Here is a 17,701-nt window from a genome sequence, read left to right as displayed (position 1 = left end):
CAAGGAACTCGGGGGCCAGGTGGCATCCCCAGGGTCTTTGCAGCCTCTTGCTCCCTTGGAGAGAAGCTTGTCCTGATGGAGGGTCTGTCTGAAGATCAGGGACATGACCTCCCCAGAGCGGTTAGGAATGTTCTGGTCCCCATAGCCTGGGGCGGCCCCTCCTCGCTCTCCTGTCTAGATAGTTAAAAGGTCCAGTTCCAGTTCCGTGGTTGTCCTCGGGGCAGTTCTAGCCTGGCCAGGTCCTAACAGTATAAATGCAGGCCTCGCCCAGAGGAAGGTGTTTTTCACAAAGTTGCCCTGTGGGCTAGTGATGGCTTTGTCGGCTTACCTGGCGGCTGGCTTTCGTGACGAATGGGACAGCCCAGAGCCCCGGCATCCCGGAGCGGCTCCCGAGGGTCCGGGGGGTGAGGCCGCTGCCCCGAGCAGGCGGTGACCCGCGCTGGCCCCTCCCCCGGCAGGAGCTGGAGCTGGTGGAGGACGTGTGGCGCGGGGAAGCACAAGACCTCCTTTCCCAGATCGCGCAGCTGCAGGAGGAGAACAAGCAGCTCATGACCAACCTCTCCCACAAGGACGTCAGCTTCTCTGAGGAGGAATTCCAGAAGCATGAAGGTAAGAGGAGGGGCCTGCAGGGGAGGTGGGGGGAGGTTCCCACTGCCAGCCCCGGCATCGTCGGTCACAGTCATGAGCGTGGTCCCGGAGCAGCCGTGACTCGTGTCACGTGGACTCACACCATCACTCTGTCTGAGAAATAGTTTGGCCTGCTTTACAGATGATGAAACTGAGAGGTTCATCTGACAAATTGTTGGATTCCTCACTTTTCCAGACTTCCCTAGGCACTGGGGATGCACGTGGGATAAGATAAAGCCCCTACGCTCGTGAAGCTTATGTTCTAGTGCAGAGGAGATAGGTGATAAGTATGTAAACAACTAGATGTCACAGTTCTGAACAGATGCTGACCAGAGTTGTGGAAGAGCTAAAACGAGGGGGATATGATAGAGGCAACTTGGTAGGGAGCTTCTTTAGATATGGGGATCAAGGAGGACCTCTCTGATGAGGTGACATTTGAGCCCTAATGAAGTCATGGAGTGAGCCATGTGAATATGTTGGGGAGGGGCAGGTGCAAAGGCCCTGGGGCACGACTGTATGGAAAACCAAGAAGGCTAGTGTCACTAGTGCTGCAGAAGATGATTGAAGCCAAGGGCATTAACGATGAGGTCAGAGGGGTCAGCAGGGGTCAGCTCACAGCCCATTAGAGGCCAAGGTTTGGGTTTTATTCTGAGTGTTTGGGAAGAAATTTGAGGTGCTTGTCACTGGCACAGGTTTAATAATGAGCAACCCAGGATGGCCACCCAGATCTGAATGCTGCTGGATGCATCAGCTCGGCTCCCGGGCAGCCTCCTTCCTATTCAGAGGCTGCCTCTGATCCTGAGGAATCTCAGACCCATCTCTTTGGTTAAACTCCTCAGGTCCCTACACAAGCCCCCTCCTCATGTTTGTTGGGAAGGGGGATGGACTTTCGTGGAGGGCCTCAAGTTCAGAACTCGTGGTTACAACTCTAGGAGTAAAGTAAGGTGCTGTATGAGGACTGTAGGGACCAGGGAAAAAGGAAGTGTTTGAGCCAGGAGCCGGCATTCTCTCTTCCTTAGGCTTCCCTTGTGCAGGTGTGAGTACTGCAGTGCAAGCAAGCCTGAGTGGTGTTGAGCGTTGGCTGTAGAGCCAGACCGCCCAGTGTGAATCCTAACCAGATACTTACCTGTTAAGTGACCTTGACCTTCGTGTGCTTAAGCGCCCCATGTAAAAATGGGGGAAATAACCATATCTCCCTCAAGATTGTTGTGAGGCTTAAGTGAATTAATACATGGAAACTGCTTAGAATCGTACCTGGTGCCTACACTGAGCGAGTGTTCACTCTTGTTACTGTGAGCTGTTGTTATCCTGTCCAACCTCTTTTTTTTTAATTGAGGTATATTTGGCTTACAATGTGGTGTTAGTTTCTGGTGTACAGCATAGTGATCCAGTTATACATAGATACTCTTTTTCATTATAATTTATTACAAGGTACTGAATACAGTTCCCTGTGCACTACAGTAAGACCTTGTTGTTTATCTATTTTATATGTAGTGCTTTGTATCTGCTGATCCCAGACTCCTAGTTTATCCCTCCTCGCCGCTTTCCTCTTTCGTCACCATAAGTTTATTTTCTATGTCTGTCAGTCTGTTTCTCTTTTGTAAATAAGTTCATTTGTATCATTTTTTAAGATTCCACATAAAAGTGGTATCACATGGTGTTTGTCTTTCTCCTTCTGACTTATTTCACTTGGTGTGATAACCAACCTCCTTTTTGAACAGATGAGGAGAACAGGCTGAGAGGGTCCATGCCTTTCTCTGGCTTAGTAATATTCCATGGTATGTTTAGACTTGGTCTTGTTTATCCATTTATCCACTGATGGACGTTGGGTTGTTTCCCACTTTTGGCTAATGAGAATAGTACCACTATGAACATTCCAGTACACGTTTTTGTGTGGACCTATGTTTTCAGTGCTTTGAGGTTTACACCCAGGAGTGGAGTTGCTGGGTTACCCGGTAGCTGTGTGAGCTTAGTGATGCACCCAGAGCCATCTTTTTGTCTGTGACATTGCTGCGGGGCATCCGGAGGCCTCCAGGTCTGATCTGAGGACCTTCCACCAGCCCCAGGGACCTCCTGGAGATCTCAGGGCCCCCAGGGCCCCCAGGCATGGGCCTGAACACCCTGAGCCGCTTCCCTGGCGCTCTGCTGCATCTGCGTGCCCACGGTACCCTCCGTGTGGGAGAGCATCACCGCGGCTTCTCAAATCCCTGCCGGGCTTGCCGTGCAACAGCCCACACGGGTGCCATTGGAGACGCATTTAGTTGGCATCTTGCGTGGGTCCAGCTCCTGGGCGGTGAGCTCGGGGAGGCTCGGCTGTTCTGCGCGGCAGCAGCCCCCACCCGAGTGCAGAGACTGGGCAGCCGCCAGGCGTGCCTCTCGCGGTTATTTTTATTTTGCATGGGAAACCATGGGAACACAGCAGGGACAAGAGCATTGCTCCCACCTGTGACAGGAGCAGACCTCGGGCGGAGGGCCCCTGGGAGGAGGTGCCGCCCGTGAAGTTAGACCGTGGATCCCGCGCTGCTTTGAGCAGTGGGGCAAGGCTTGGGGGCCGACTGTGGATTTAGGGGTGCCATTGCCTAAGCTGGTGTCGGGGTGAAAGGGGACGGAGAGCCTGCACGGAGCAGCGCTGCTTTCTCAGCCACTCACACTGGCCCTGCGCTCAGAGCACCCGGGCAGCCTCCCGTCTCCCCCTCCCTGGAAGTCTCCAGACTAACGAGCACTTTCCTGCCTCTTGTATTTGGAAATCCTCATGTCAGCACTCGGAAACTACTGGTTTGCCTGTGCGGAAATGAATTACAGATTATCGAAGCCGTTGGACTTGGGAGATGGGGTTGCAAAAATAGGCTCAAGGGTCTGGAAAAAAAATCTTAGGCTCTGGACAAACAACTCCGTCACCAGGAGAGGAAGAAAACTGATCACATAGCCATTTTCTGAAGGGCAGCTGAGAAAAGCACTGTCCAAAAAAATGTCAGACAATGCTGTGGTTTCTCTTCAGATGGTATAAATCTTTGGCCTTTTACGAAAAAATGTAAGGCAAGCCACACATGTGATTACAATTTTTCCAGTTGGGCATTAAAAAAAGTAAAAAGGGCAGGTGAAAGTAATTTCAACATATTCTTATTTAACCCAGTAGATCCAAGATTACCAATCCTCTCAACATGTAATCAGTTTAAAAATTAGCGTAGGGTATTTTGCATTCTATTTTTTTTCATATTAAGCCTTTGAAATCTGGTGGGTTATATATTTATATATAATATAACATATTATATGTGTGTTTTATTGGGGTTAATACACATCAAATTTACCATGTTAATCGTTTCTAAGTGTACAGTTCAGTAGTGTTAAGTACATCCACATCGTTGGGAAGCCCATCTCCAGAACGCTTTTAGTCTTGCAGATGAAACTCTAAAACTCTGTCCCCGTTAAACAGCAATCCCTCATTCCCCCGCCCCCAGCCCCTGGCATCTGACATTCTACTTCCTGTCTCTAGCAGTTTGACTACTCTGGGTACCTCGCATACGTGGAATCATACAATATTTGTCCGTTTGTGACTGGCTTATTTCACTTAATCTCCTCAACTTTCATCCCTGTTGGAGCTTGGGTCAGAATTTCCTTCCTTTTTAAGGCGGAGTAATATTCCATTGTATGAATCCACCAAATTTTGTTTATCCATCCGTTGATGATAAGTGTGTACTTTACATTAATGCAGCACATGACCATTTGGACGTGCCCTATTCCAGGTGCTCCGTTGTCACTAGCGGCGGCTGAGCTGGACACACGGAGCTAGAATGTGTTCGCGGAGGCTGCTGGGTGAAGTCCATTGTGAAAAGAATGGGCTACAGAGGCAGGTGGACCTGAGTTCAAAGCCCAGCCCCACCCTTACCAATGGGTCACGCTGGGAAGAGTCCTTCCTGTTCCCATCCTCAGGGGCCTCACCTGTAAGATGGGCATGGCAACTCCTGACCCCCGGGATTGTTGAGAAAAAGTATGTGCAGCATCGAGCATAGAGTGGTCCCGGAAAAGACGACCCCGAGAGCCGTTATGCCGATTTTTGTCCTTCTAGCTGAAGCTTGTGTGGGAACCAAGAGTGTCTGGTATGAGTTTCAGCTCAATAAAAATAGTCCATGCACCGTCTCTGGGACTTTCTCCGTGTGCTTGCTCTTCCGTTTCCTGGGGCCACTGTAACAAATGACCACAAACCGGGAGGTGTGAAACAGCGAAAATGCACTCTCATAGATCTGGGGGCTGGGGGTCCAAAGGCAAGGTGTCAGCACGGCTGTGCTCCCTCCGAAGGCTCTATCAGAAGAGCCTCCTGCCTCTTCCAGCTTCTGGTGGTGGCCGGCCATCCTTGGCTTGTGGCTGTGTCCCTCCAAGCTCTGCCTCTGTTGTCACGTGGCCGTCTCTGTGTTTTGTGTGTGTGTGTGTCTGAATCTCCCCTCTCCTTTCTCTTATAAGGACACCAGTCATCGGATTTAGGGCCCACCCTCATTCAGCATGACCTCATCTTAACTACTTACATCTGCAAAGACATATTTTCAAGTAAAGTCACATCCTGAGCTTCCAGGCGGAGGTGACGTTTGGGAGGGACGCTATTCTCTCCACTCCGCTTGCTGACAACGTAAGGAGCTTGGGCTGTGAGACTTAGAGAGGGAGTATAGTGGTTGCAGGAGTGTGGACTCTGGAGCCGGACTGCCTGAGTTTGAATCCTGGCAGTGCCACTAACGAGCTGTGTGGCCTTGTGTGAGTTAACTAGCTACTGTGCACCTGAGTTTCCTCGGCTAGCCAACAGGGGCAACAGGAGTCTTGCTTCATAAACTATTCTAAGGATAAAATGAGTTAAGGACTGTTTATATCCGTTTCTTCTGGAAGGAGACCCCGAGACGATTTTCTTGTGCAGGTAGTTTATTAAGGAAGCACCCCCAGGAGGTGGGGTTGTGGCGGGAGCAGGGCAGCCAGCGCTGGAGTGGGAGTTACCTGCCAGAGTGTGGGCGCGGGGGCTGCACTTCCTTACGGAGCCTGCCAGCCTACTTGGTGCCCAAGGTGCCCGGTTAGTAGCAAAAGCACATTGAAGGGGTGCGGGGGGTGAACACAGGGTCTCCGAGGGGCTCTGAGCACCGCCTCATCCGTGGTAAGCGCTGAGCCCAGTGGCTGGTGACGGCAGGTGCTCGGTAAATGTGTGTGATCACCACCGTCCTGTATCAAAGGCGCCTTTCTGGCTCTGGGGAGTGACAAATGTCTTGGTCTGGTATTGGGAGACCCGGATTACAGTCCAGAATGGCCGCCAACTAGCAGAGTTGGGGCAAGCATCTCAACCTTCTCAGGGCATTTTCTTTTCATACGGATTGAGGGGGGCGGACCGTAGGGGTTTGTGAATGGTAGCGGTTGTTTGGGTCTTTAAAAAAAAAAGATCTATTACCTGTGTTCTTCCATATGTAAAAGACTAAAGCAAAACAAAAAAAAAAAGCACGAGAATTCTCTTGCCTTCTCACTGCACTGTAAAACCATTCCTTTCCATGCATTGACACACATGTTCCACGTGTGTGGTTTTTAAATAAGCAAAAGCTCCTATAGTGCTAACATTGATGTTGCAGGGAACAATGTATTTCATTTTTTAAAGAAAAGAAATGGTGCTGTATAGATTGGCACTTGCCTTTTAAAAAAAATCATGTATTTACTGTTTGGATTGCCTTTTTTAAAAAAAGTGACATGAAATTCATATATCATAAAATTAACAGTTGAAAAGTGTAAAATTCAGTAGCATATGGTGCATAATTTATTTATAATGTTGTGTGACCATCACCTCTATTTAGCTCCAAAATATTTTTTCTTCCGGGTAGGGGAAGGGAATTAGGTTTATTTATTGAATTATTATTTTTTTAGAAGAGGTACTGGGAATCGAACCGAGGACCTTTTGCATGCTAAGTATGCGCTCTACCTCTTGAGCTCTACCCTCCCCAACAAAATATTTTCACCATCCCCAAAGGGGACCCCGCACCCATTAGCAGTCACTTCCCAAACCCCCCTGCCCTCAGCCTTGGGCAACTGCTAATCTCTCTGTCTCTATGGATTCACCTATTCTGGACATTTTGTGCAAATGGAATCAGAATATATAGCCCTTTATGTCTGGCTTCTTTGGCCCAGCATCGGGTTTTGAAGGTTCATCACACTGTAGCACGTGTGAGAGCATGATTCCATTTTAAGCCAAGTGATATTCCATCATATGGACTTTCTTTAATCCATTAGCCTGCTGACAGGCATTTGGACTGCTCCCTCCGTTCAGCCGTTGTGAATAGTGCTGCTATGATTTTATCACTTGCCTTTTTCTTGTGACCAGCCACATAGTGTCACACCGTGTGGAAGGTACTTGTTTAACCGTCTCCTTGCCGGTGGGTGTTTAGCTCATTTCCAGTTTTCACTCCTACAAACTTGGCTCCTGGGACTGACCTTGGACTTGCTTCTCCATGCACTTGCCCGAATGTCTCTTCAGTCTAGATCCCAGGATCCTGAATTGCTGAGTGACTAAACAATTGCTCAGAACTCCTCCAACTTTTACCTGTCTGTGAGTCTGTTAAAAACGCTTAACCTTTTAGTTTTCCGAAGCACTGGTGTGACCACTATTGGACTTTATCGTAGCAGCAGCCTTTGGAGCAAGGAGGATTGGTATTTCTATTTTGTGGATAAAATGCCAGCTGACACTTAGAGACTCTTACTCGTGCCGGGCCTCTTGTGAGCACTTCAGGTAGATTAACACATGCAACCTCACAAGAGCCCCGAGGTGGAGCCTCCCCATGATCCCCACTTGCAAGTGAGAAAACAGGCATGAGGTGCACTGCAGGGACAGCCGAAGAGCCGGGAAGGAGCCCCAGAAATCTAGCTCCAGGCTCCAAGCCCTTAATCGATTTGTTCCCTGGCCTCTTGGTCCTGCAGCCACTGATACCCATAAAAGGTGACGGATGTAGCTGGGTCCCAGCTCCAGGCTTCCTTTCTCTGGACTCATGCTCCCCCTTCACCCACTTAGCTGTCCTGCTCACCTGATGTCTCCAGGAGTGGAATCTTCCCCCAACAAGGGTTAAATTAAATGAACTAGGCCCTTAATGCCCAGCCCAGAGCCCTGGTGAGAGAGGTGCTCAGAGAGGCAATAATGACCGCTTTTGTGGCTTTTTCACAGACTCTGCCTACACCTGACTTCAGCCCCCTTCCCCACTCAGATGCACATACACACACACTCGCTCACACTGTCTGAGAAGCTCTTTTTCAGGAGACATGAGGAGTATCCACTTGTCCCACTAGCCAAGGCCCTGGCCCCACCTTGCAGCAGTGGCCTAGAAGTTTTGGGAGGGGATACCTGGTACCCAAGACCCTCAGATGGCCCTGTGATTGCCCATTGGAAGTCTGGAGGCCCTCCAGCTCAGAACTTTGGTTGGAGAGCATCTTTTGAGAAGTCAGGAGGTGGCCAGGAAGGCACCAGGGCTGCACCTGAGGGAGGAGGAAAGCTGGAGTGTCTAGAGAAATAACTGACTTTATAAACTCCCAAGTGGAGAGCAGAATTGTTCTTTTTCACTGCTGTGTAATATTCCATTGCCTGTTAATATCCAAGTTTATCCATTCATTCTACTATTGATGGGCTTTTTGTCTATTTCCAGTTTGGGGGCTATTACAAATAAAACTTCTGTGAACATGTTTGCACCTCTTGTACTGTACAGATTGTCACTTACTGTTTCACTCTCTAGTATGTCTCAGTCTTTTAAATAGCCACATAGTATCTGATTGTACTACAGATTATTGAACCCTCCACCTACTGATGAACATGTGCACACATGCCTGTTGGGGATATACCAGGATGCAGCTGCTGGTTCACAGAGGATGTACGTCAGCTGTAGTAGGTAATGCCAAGTGGGTTTCCAAAGTAGCACCCCCAGCAGCTCTGCTGAGCACTCTTGTTGCTCCACCTTCTCTCCAGCACTTGGTATTGACGGTCCTGTTCATGTTCGTCACCTGTTAAGGATGCTCGCCCCTTCCATCCATGCCTGCCTTCCCACTCCAGCGAGGGCTGGCATCTCTCAGGGGCTTTGCAGCTTCTCAGTCTCTCTCAGCCTCATAGTTTGGTGTACGGCCCAAGGGGGCCCAAGCTGAGTGGTCTCAGGGGCTGAACTGATGCCCCCAGGCCCACCAGTAGGAAAGGATCCTATTTCATGACCTTGTCTGATTTCCTACTGTACAATGTTGTCAGAGAGGTGGAGTCAAGGGGTACCCATTTTGCAGGGGAGGAAGTGGAAGCTCAGAGAGGTTATGTCACTTCACAAGTCAAAAGCCATAGGCTGTGATAGAGCCTGCACGTTCAAGCTCATCTTTCTCTCTTGCCCTCCCAGTCCCTCGAGCCATCAGCATTTCTCATTACAGTTCCTTCCCTCCAGCTCGTCTCACTTGCAGACACAGACACCCCTGCCCTCCTGTGCATCTTTCCTCTCTGGCTGTCCCTTCCTGGCCTCCTTGGCCTCCCCCTCCAGCTCTGGGCAGGCTCTGCATGTTGAGAATCTGAGGTTCTTGTTGCCCCTTTAGAGAAAAATCCAGCCTCCTTACTTGGCCTCTGAGGCCCCCACGTGGTCCAGCCTCACTCCCAGCTCAAGCCCGTATCACCCCTTGGCCACTGGGCTTCAGCCGCTAGCGCTGCCCTCCAGCTTCTCAGATACAAGGTCTTCCCCCTCCAGGGCCCCTGCCTGGGGACGCTGGTCCTGGTCACCAGGCTGCCCTTCCCTGCTTCTGGTCTCAGCATAAATGACCCTTGTTCAAGGGGCCTTTCTTCACCCATAGTCTACCTGGGTCTCACTCATTATTTCTCAGCTCCCATTGCATCTGTCATGGCATGTGTCATGGTCTGTAATGACACACCTGTCTGTCTGCCATCTATAAGTCTGTGAGAGCAGAATTATGTCATGACTCTAGTGACTAGTTCTGTGTAAGGTATACAGCAGGCACTTGATAAATACTTGACAGATGAATGTTGTGCATGTGTGCACACGTGCATGTCTGCACACAAAAATACGTGAGAGTACTCCCAGCAGGTGGCCCTGTCTGGAAGAAGGTGTGGGCTGGGCTCTGCCCCAGTGTGATACCTTCTGGTGACCTTAAGGGAACTTCTGAGTCTTGTCCCCCTGGGGGGAGGTGGCATGGCATCAAGGAGAGGACATGAGACTTTGGGTCAGAAAACCTGGGTTTGAGCCCCAACGCTGCCAGTGCCCGGCTGTGTGACTTCGAACAAGTCTCTGGGCCTCAGTTTTCTCTATCTGTAAAATGGGACTCATGTTAAAACCAACAACAAGAACAATAATACCCATTTCCAGCAGTTGGGAATGAGAATGAAATAGGGTCGAGGATGTAAAGTGGTTTATCTTTACTGGGTTCAGCAGGGCCATGGAAGGGACTCAGTCCCTATTCCATCAGCCCACCTGGAGCGGCTCCCAATGTGAAGCCCTAGACTTTTGAGATGGTTGAGGCAGGACGGCTGCCTTCTGGGACCGTCCTGCCTTTGTGCCTAGAACATTGTCTCCAGCTCATCAAGGGCAGTATCCAGGTCTTACCTGGATTTGTGGCCCCCGTGGTATCACACACCGTTCTAGACACGGACCATGAATGCTTGTTTGTGGTGGTGACTGCCTGCTTGGTACCATCCTGGATGGGAGGAGGGAGGCCGGCAGGAAAGCTTCAGTGTGGGATGCAGCAACCTGGAGAAGGGAGTCACAGAGAGAAAGTAGTCCTGAGTCCTGGGGGAGGGAAATGGGGGAGAGAAAAATGGTTTCTCCCCTTTTAATCTGTGGTTGAGTCTGACTGCCAGTACCCCAGCCCAGGTGTCCTGGTGAGCAGGGGTTAGCTGTCAGCCCAGTGCCTGTACGAGGCTGAATAACAGACCCCCAAATGTCCAGCCCTAATCCTTGGAACCTGTGGATGTTACCTTCTAGGGTAAAATCCTTACAAATGTGATTTAGTCAGAATCTTGAGATGGGAGGTTATCCTGGATTATTTGGGTACACTCCAAATGCCATCACAAGTGTCCTTACAAAAAGGAGGCAGAGAGAGATCTGACATGGACAGAAGGGGAGAAGGCCATGTGACCACAGAGGCAGCAACTGTAGTGATGTGGCCACAAGCCAAGGAACGCTGGCAGCCACCAGAAGCTGGAAGAGGCAAGGAACACATTCTCCCCTAGAGTCTCCAGAGGGAGCCAGCCACGGTGACATCTTGGTATTGGGCTGATTTTAAACTTCTGCCTCCTGGAACTATGAGAAAATACATTTCTAATGTCCTAAACTATCCAATTTTGTTGGTTATTTGTTACAGCAGCTGCCTGAAACTCATACAGCATCCATCCTCACATTCCTTAATTCATCACATCCCTGAGCAAATACCTGCTGTGTGCCAAGCATTGTACCAGTGCAGGGAATACACGGGATGGATCAGGCAAGGTCTTGCTCCTGCTGACAGTATCCTTGGGGGGCGCAGGGCAGGGGGAACAGACATTGAACAAGCAAGTAACAGACAGCACCCCTTGAGCATCTGCTGTGTACCAGGCATCTTCTTCAGTGTTTCGTGTGTATTAACTAGATCAGTCCTCACAACAGCCCTATGGGGTAGGTCCTGCTATTATTCCCATTTTAGAGATGTGGAAACTGAGGCACAGAGTGGAGGGAACCCAAAGCCACCCAGCTAATACACGGGAGAGCCAGTGTCTGAGCTCCAGAGCCCACTCTTCAAATCACGTTGCAGTGTCATCTTTCATTGTTAGATGAAAGGATGTACCAGATACTGAGCAGTTGTACAAAGCACTGTGAAGGGATGAGTGGATGGGAGATGGGGCTGCGTTACAGGGCTCAGGGAAGGAGAGGCCTCTGTGAGGAGGTGACCTTGAGCTGAGGCCTGAGAAACGAGGGGAGCCAGCCAGGGGGAGGTTGGAAGGCAGGCACTTGCAGGCACTGGGAGTGGCAGCGGCAAATGCCTGCAGTGGGGATGAGCTGGGAGGATAGAGGGGCAGGAAGCAGGTGCTGGGGAGTGGAGGAGATGAGGCCAGGAGGAGGCCGGGGGAGGGGACCAGGTTGATCTCAGTGGGGAGCTGCTGGATGGTTTAAGCAGGGGAGGGAGGTGGACTCACCTCCTGGTCCCGCCCCTCCACCTCCCCCAGGCATGTCGGAGCGGGAGCGGCAGGTGATGAAGAAGCTGAAGGAGGTGGTGGACAAACAGCGAGACGAGATCCGTGCCAAGGACCGGGAGCTCGGGCTGAAGAATGAGGATGTTGAGGCTGTAAGTGATGCATCCCGCCCCACCAAGAGGCTTCCCCCTCCCCCTCGGTCTCACTCTCTGAGCTCCATGGGGTGGGGAGCCTGCCCACGGCTCTGTGGACCCAGCTTTGAAACAGTAGCCATGGGGAGGACCTTCGGCAGAGTCTTCACTGGAGCTGTAGGCAGGAACGTGGCATGGCCAGCGACCTGACTCCACACACTGAAGAGGTCCCGTGGCCTGGGCAGCCTTTGCTATGACCCTGAGGCTTCCTCTAGCCCACCCCCTTCATGCCCCAGCATGGTCCAGGCTGCTCTAGGAACCTATCCGGTGTCTCTACCTAAATTAGAAAAAGACGCCCCTTTCTCAAGGCATGTTACTTCCATCTGTTGGGAAATTGTCATAAGATACTAATAAGACACTTATCTTCCATCTGTCATAAAGTTATAGTAAATCTACAAATTGCCCATCTCTGGCATCAACAGAGTTAGGAGAATATGAACACATTCCAAACAAATCAAGACATCTACACAGTATAAATGGCACGCCTGTAGATGGTTTGCCCTTGTACAGTGCACAACATGAACTACTGTATGCGGCAGCCCCATACCATGGCCTTTGTCTCTCTACAGCTGCAGCAGCAGCAGACCCGGCTGATGAAGATCAACCACGACCTCCGGCACCGGGTCACGGTGGTGGAGGCCCAGGGGAAGGCCCTGATCGAACAGAAGGTAGAACTGGAGGCAGATCTGCAAACCAAGGAGCAGGAGATGGGCAGCCTGCGGGCGGAGCTCGGGAAGCTGCGAGAGAGGCTGCAGGGCGGGCTCAGCCAGAATGGAGAGGAGGAGCCTGAGGTGAGCGGGAAGCCGGCTGGCGAGGCGATGTGGAAAGGACAGTCTGTGGGCTGGCTCGGGGTGGGCAGGGCGGCCTGGCTTTCCCCATTACACCTGAGGGGAATGGGGGCCCCGGGGAGAGCCAGCTGCCGACCAGAAGACACACAGGTGGGCAGGGGCAACGCTGGGCCCGGAACCCAGGACTCCCAGCATTCCAGCCCAGGGTATCCAGCTCGGTGGTGGTTACTGGGCACCCGCCATTCATTCATTCATTCATTCATTCAAATGATTATTAACTATGTTGCAGGCATGGGGGAGAAAATGCAGACCTGGCACCTGTCTACATGGAGCTTACAGTCAGTATAGGAGACAGACATTAGTCAAATAATCACGTAACTCCCTGTGACCCAGCAATCCCACTTCTAGGCATGTGTCCAAGAAAACTGAAACTATATGTCCACATAAAAACCTGTATGCAGATGCTCACAGCAGCCCTCTTCCCAACAGCCAAAAGGTGGAAACATCCTCCGTGTCCATCAGCTGATGAGTAGATAAAAAACTTCTCAGAGTGGACTCTGAGAACACATTCTAGCTGTGTCTGTCCAGCTCAGCAGCCACTAGTGACAATGGAGCACCTGGAATAGGTCATGTCCAAATGGACACGTGCTGTAAATATAAAATACACACTCACCATCAATGAATGGATGGATGGATAAACAAAATATGGTAGGCCCAGGATGTGACCCATGGCACCAGAGGTGTGAGCCACATAGATGTGCCCCGGAGTGTGCCAGGAACACAGAGATAGGGCAGTCAGTCCGGATAGGGGGGGCATGGGGCTTCATGGACCATCTGTGACTTCAGCTGGATGTCCGTGATAATAATGCTAAGCTTTTGATGGTAGCTGTAGGAGATGGCTATGCCGTTTCAGAAGAGCATAAGGAACTGTTAAGAGAAAAGCTCAGGGCTGGCTCTTTCTTCCAGCAAATACTTATTGACTGTTTCGGGTTTGCAGGCACCGTGCTGGTCTCCTGGGTTACAGGTGGGGGAGGTAAGACGGCTGAGCTTACCATCAGGTTGGCTCAAGTCCCAGCACAGTCATTCAGTATCTTGGGAATTTTGACCATACACTTCTAGGATCTTTAAAGGACAAGAACCTCTGGGATACAGATAGGGAGGTAAAAAGAGAGAAGTCTTAAAAGGGAGAGGTTAGAGTCTGCTTTGGGCTAAAGGTGACAGAAGCCTAAGTTAAAATTGTTTAAGGATTTTTTTTTTTTAAAAAGGAATTTTTGGCTGTGTAACGAAAAGCTTTGAGTTAATGATGGCTTCAGGTATAGCTGGTTCCAGGTGCCCACGTGACAGTGTCAGGAATTTGTTTCAGACCTCCTCTCAGCTTTGCTTTCCTCTCTGTTGATGTCATTTATAAGCAGCCACTTGCCATATAGTGGCCCTAGCACTTAAGCAGCTTTGCAACCCCAGTGGAAAGAAATTGCCTCTTTCCCAAATTCTCAGCAAAAGTCTCAGGGAACCCTCTCTTTAGCCCATCACTGACAGTCATCGTGGTCTGAGGTCTAGAATATGCATGTTGTCCATTCCTGAGCACATGGCTACCTCAGAGGTGCCCATCAGAGCTGCATACACAGAAAGTGGGGAAGGGGAGTTTCTCCAGAGGCAAATTGCAGTGACTCGGCCCGGAGACATGTGGGAATGGAGGCAGGCCAGGCAGAGACAACAGCTGTTGTCATCAGTGCCGGAGAGTCAAGGTTGAGAATGCCACACACAACACGCTGAGCAGTGAAGGATGTGGATTCTTTCACAGGCTTTTGTCAGGGAGGTGATGGGATCAGCTCTGAGTTTATGGAGGACAATTTGAACAGTTTGAACAAGGAGCTGATGGCAGTCTTGGCTGTTTGCAATAATCCAGACAAGAAGGGTGAGGGCTGGACCAAATCTATAGCATTGGGATGCAGGAGAGGAGCCAGTAGGCGAAGTGTGGGGCGGTCACCCCGCACCTCCCTAGGTGTACCGCTTCCAACCTCCTAAGCCCCATGAGAGCTCAGGCCTGTCTCTGCCTGGACAGGGGGGACCTGGTCCAAACCTGGGTCCTGAGCTCATCACCCCAGCTGCAAAACTCCAAGCCCTGCTCCATGTCTCTTTAAGACAGGAACATTGAACACCTCCTTGGCCTGGCTGCCTGTCGGTTTCAGTTTCCTTTCTGGCATCACCGGGGTGGGACAGAAACGGGAGTAAAATCAGGTGACAGTTATGACTAACCCACTGAGCAGCGTCTGTTCCCAAACTCAGGGCGTCTCTGCTGCGTTTGACTCCATCCCTTGGAGCTGAGTAGAGCTCACAATGCTTGTCACTCAAACGGAAGCCACAGGTTGTGGTGGCTTCATCACCTGCTGCCATGTGACTTGGGGCCTGTCCATCCCTTCGGTGGTCAGTTTCCGAACTGACAAATGAAGGGGATGAACTTGACTTGATCCAGTAGATCTAATAGTGCGGCTGGGATAAAGGGCGGTGGGATCAAAGGATGGCACAGTGAATTCTGAGTCGAGAGAAGAGGGCAGTGCAGGCCTCCAGAGCATTGAGATGAGTCTTGTGGGATGGGTAGGCTGTCCAGGGTTAGAATGTGGGGCAGGTCATTCCAGGCAGGAGGAACAGCCTGAGCCAGACTCAAGAAGTGCAGGATATGGCTGGGGAGTGGGGGGGTGGTTAGTCCTGCTACAGGATTGGTGCGGGAAGATGGGAGCCATGGAAGGATCCAGAGCTGGGGAGGAATCCATTCTCATCGTTGCCTCTTGATTTACATGGTTCTTTCTGAAGTGCATCACTGTCCTTTCAGGGTGATCTGCAGTACACGAGGCCCCTTGTATATTCTTATAACCTATTTATTGAGATATAAGTCACGTACTGTACAATCCAACCATTTAAAGTGTACAAGACAAGGGATTTTAGTGTATTCACTATATTGTGTACTCATTGCCACTGTCTAGAACGTTTCCATCACCCCCAAAAGGAACCCCATACTCACTGGCAGTCACTTCCTATCTCTGCCTCCCCCAGCCCCTGGCAACCACTGGTCTACCTGCTCTCCCTATGGGTGTGCCTGCTCTGGATATTTCACTGACATGGACTCATACACCATGCGGTCCTGACCGCCTTCTCACGCAGCGTATCTTCTAGTTCATCCAGTTCCTCGTGTTCTAACTGCCAGTTCTACCTTCGGTAGTTAGACACGTAAACCCTTAAGAAAATGAGGTGGCTTCCCTTCTAAAGGACTTCATATAAAATCAATAAGAAAACTGTAAAGTTAATAGTTACCTCCTTGACGTCACTGCCTCTGTTTTGCAAGTTCTGATTTCTTGGTAAGTTGAGTTTTTTTTTAAGTACCCAGAGAAAGCAGACAGGGGCCCAATGGCTGGCCTGTGAAATGGGGGCCGAATTCATCCCTGTGGAAGCCTGGAGATTCCGAGGGTGACCAGAGCACAGTCCTGGCCCATTGCTGGGCCAGGGGCTTCGGGAGCACAGAAAGAGGCCTCGAGGTGCCCGGGCAGTGGGGGGCCTGCCCCGGAGGCCAGGTCTCAGGCTGGAGGGCCCCGGTGCAGGCGTTGCCTCCCTAAGGCCTCCGGACAGGCCCCGGTGCTTGTCGGCCAGTCTCTTGAGCCTCCCTGGGGAGCACCTGGGACCTCAGGCGTCTCCCTCAAGCTGTGCCCAGACAGCCTCGCGGGACCAGCGGACAGCCCACGATAACCCAGGCCACCTCCGTGGTCCCCCGTGGAGTAAGCGTAGAAGGCCGGCTGCCGACCAGCCCGATTGCCGGCTTGTCTCCCTCAAGGCCAGGGCTGCCCGAGGCTCGCGTCAGTGCTTGGTGGCGCCCTGGAGAAGCTAGAGTCCCAGGCTCACTCTCTCCTGCAACAGTCCCAGAAGTCAGGGCTTCCTTGCGCTCCCATCCCGGAAACCCCCAAGCCCTAAGGGAATCAGGTTGCTCCACGGATAGAAGAGCCATCCTTTCTCCAGCGAAAGAAGTTAGGTTCTGAGGCAGCCCTTCGGTGTCTTGGGTGATGACGGCCCGTGGCAGGGGGAGCAGGGAACTGCTGCGGCTTGAAAGCGTGTGTTCGTAGGAGTCCCCAGGTGTCTGGGTGAGAAAGGCCCTTAGAAATATTACTGGGTTTTCGAGCACTGGTTGGGGTAATGAGGGCCTGGAGAGGAGCAGGCAGCTTGCCCAAAGGCCTTTTGGAAAGTGAGGGGCTGGGAACCCTCTTGAGGGGCTTTATGCTTCCCCAGGGCGCATGGACCCCTGTCAGCTTGCCCTTCCCAGAGACACAGAGAGGCCTGGGACTTGCCAAGTTGTCTGGGGGAGGGAGGGGCTGGAGGAAGCGTGCAGGCCTGTGATTTGGGTCTACGGCTGCCAACACCTCCAGGATCCAGGCAGGGAAGGAAAAAGGGGAGGGGGGTGGGCAACCATGGAAATAGCATGTAAGAGGGAGCAGCTGCTATGCAGCACCAGCCCAGTGTTGCCATGTGGGCCCAGTGTGGCCTAGTCTTCCAATGTTTTTTCCCAAAAGGAAGCCCCAAACCCAAACTTTAGGGTGAAATCCCCTGACCTAAAGCTGCTGGCAACCAATTCAAAAGAGTTTTAGAACACAGTGAGGGCCAGATAAAATGAGGGGATGAGGTCACTGGAGTGGACCCAGAGTTCTTGGCAAACTCCTACACATTCGTCAAGACCCCAAGCACAGAAACCACATCTGCAGTGACATCTTCCATGTTCTTCCTCAGAGTTTGATGCCCTTGCACCACTTATTATATTACCTTGTAAATTTTTGTGTATATCTTCCTTCCACCTCCACCTGTCTGATTCATCTCATTTGCTCAGTGACCAGCAGATGCAAAGTTGATACTCAATAATGTTAAATAAATATGAGACATCCAAGCATGTTCTGTGGTTAACCTAGGCAGTAGAA

General features: G+C 51.2%; 1 protein-coding gene across 2 annotated transcripts in view; it reads left to right on the top strand.

Moving 5' to 3' along the window:
• RILPL1 (Rab interacting lysosomal protein like 1) overlaps nucleotides 1-17,701 on the top strand; it is a 36,831-nt gene that overhangs the window by 6,474 nt on the left and 12,656 nt on the right. For both annotated transcript variants that reach the window (XM_006209482.4, XM_072953404.1), the window contains exons 2-4: nucleotides 459-609; nucleotides 11,804-11,922; nucleotides 12,531-12,752. In XM_006209482.4, the coding sequence (XP_006209544.1) occupies nucleotides 459-609; nucleotides 11,804-11,922; nucleotides 12,531-12,752 (492 nt within the window). The remainder of the gene's footprint in view (nucleotides 1-458; nucleotides 610-11,803; nucleotides 11,923-12,530; nucleotides 12,753-17,701) is intronic.

Source organism: Vicugna pacos, chromosome 32 (assembly GCF_048564905.1).
Source record: "Vicugna pacos chromosome 32, VicPac4, whole genome shotgun sequence".
Classification (NCBI taxonomy): Eukaryota; Metazoa; Chordata; class Mammalia; order Artiodactyla; family Camelidae; genus Vicugna; species Vicugna pacos.
Note: the sequence above shows the minus strand (reverse complement) of the source record. Positions and strands in the feature narration are given on the sequence as shown.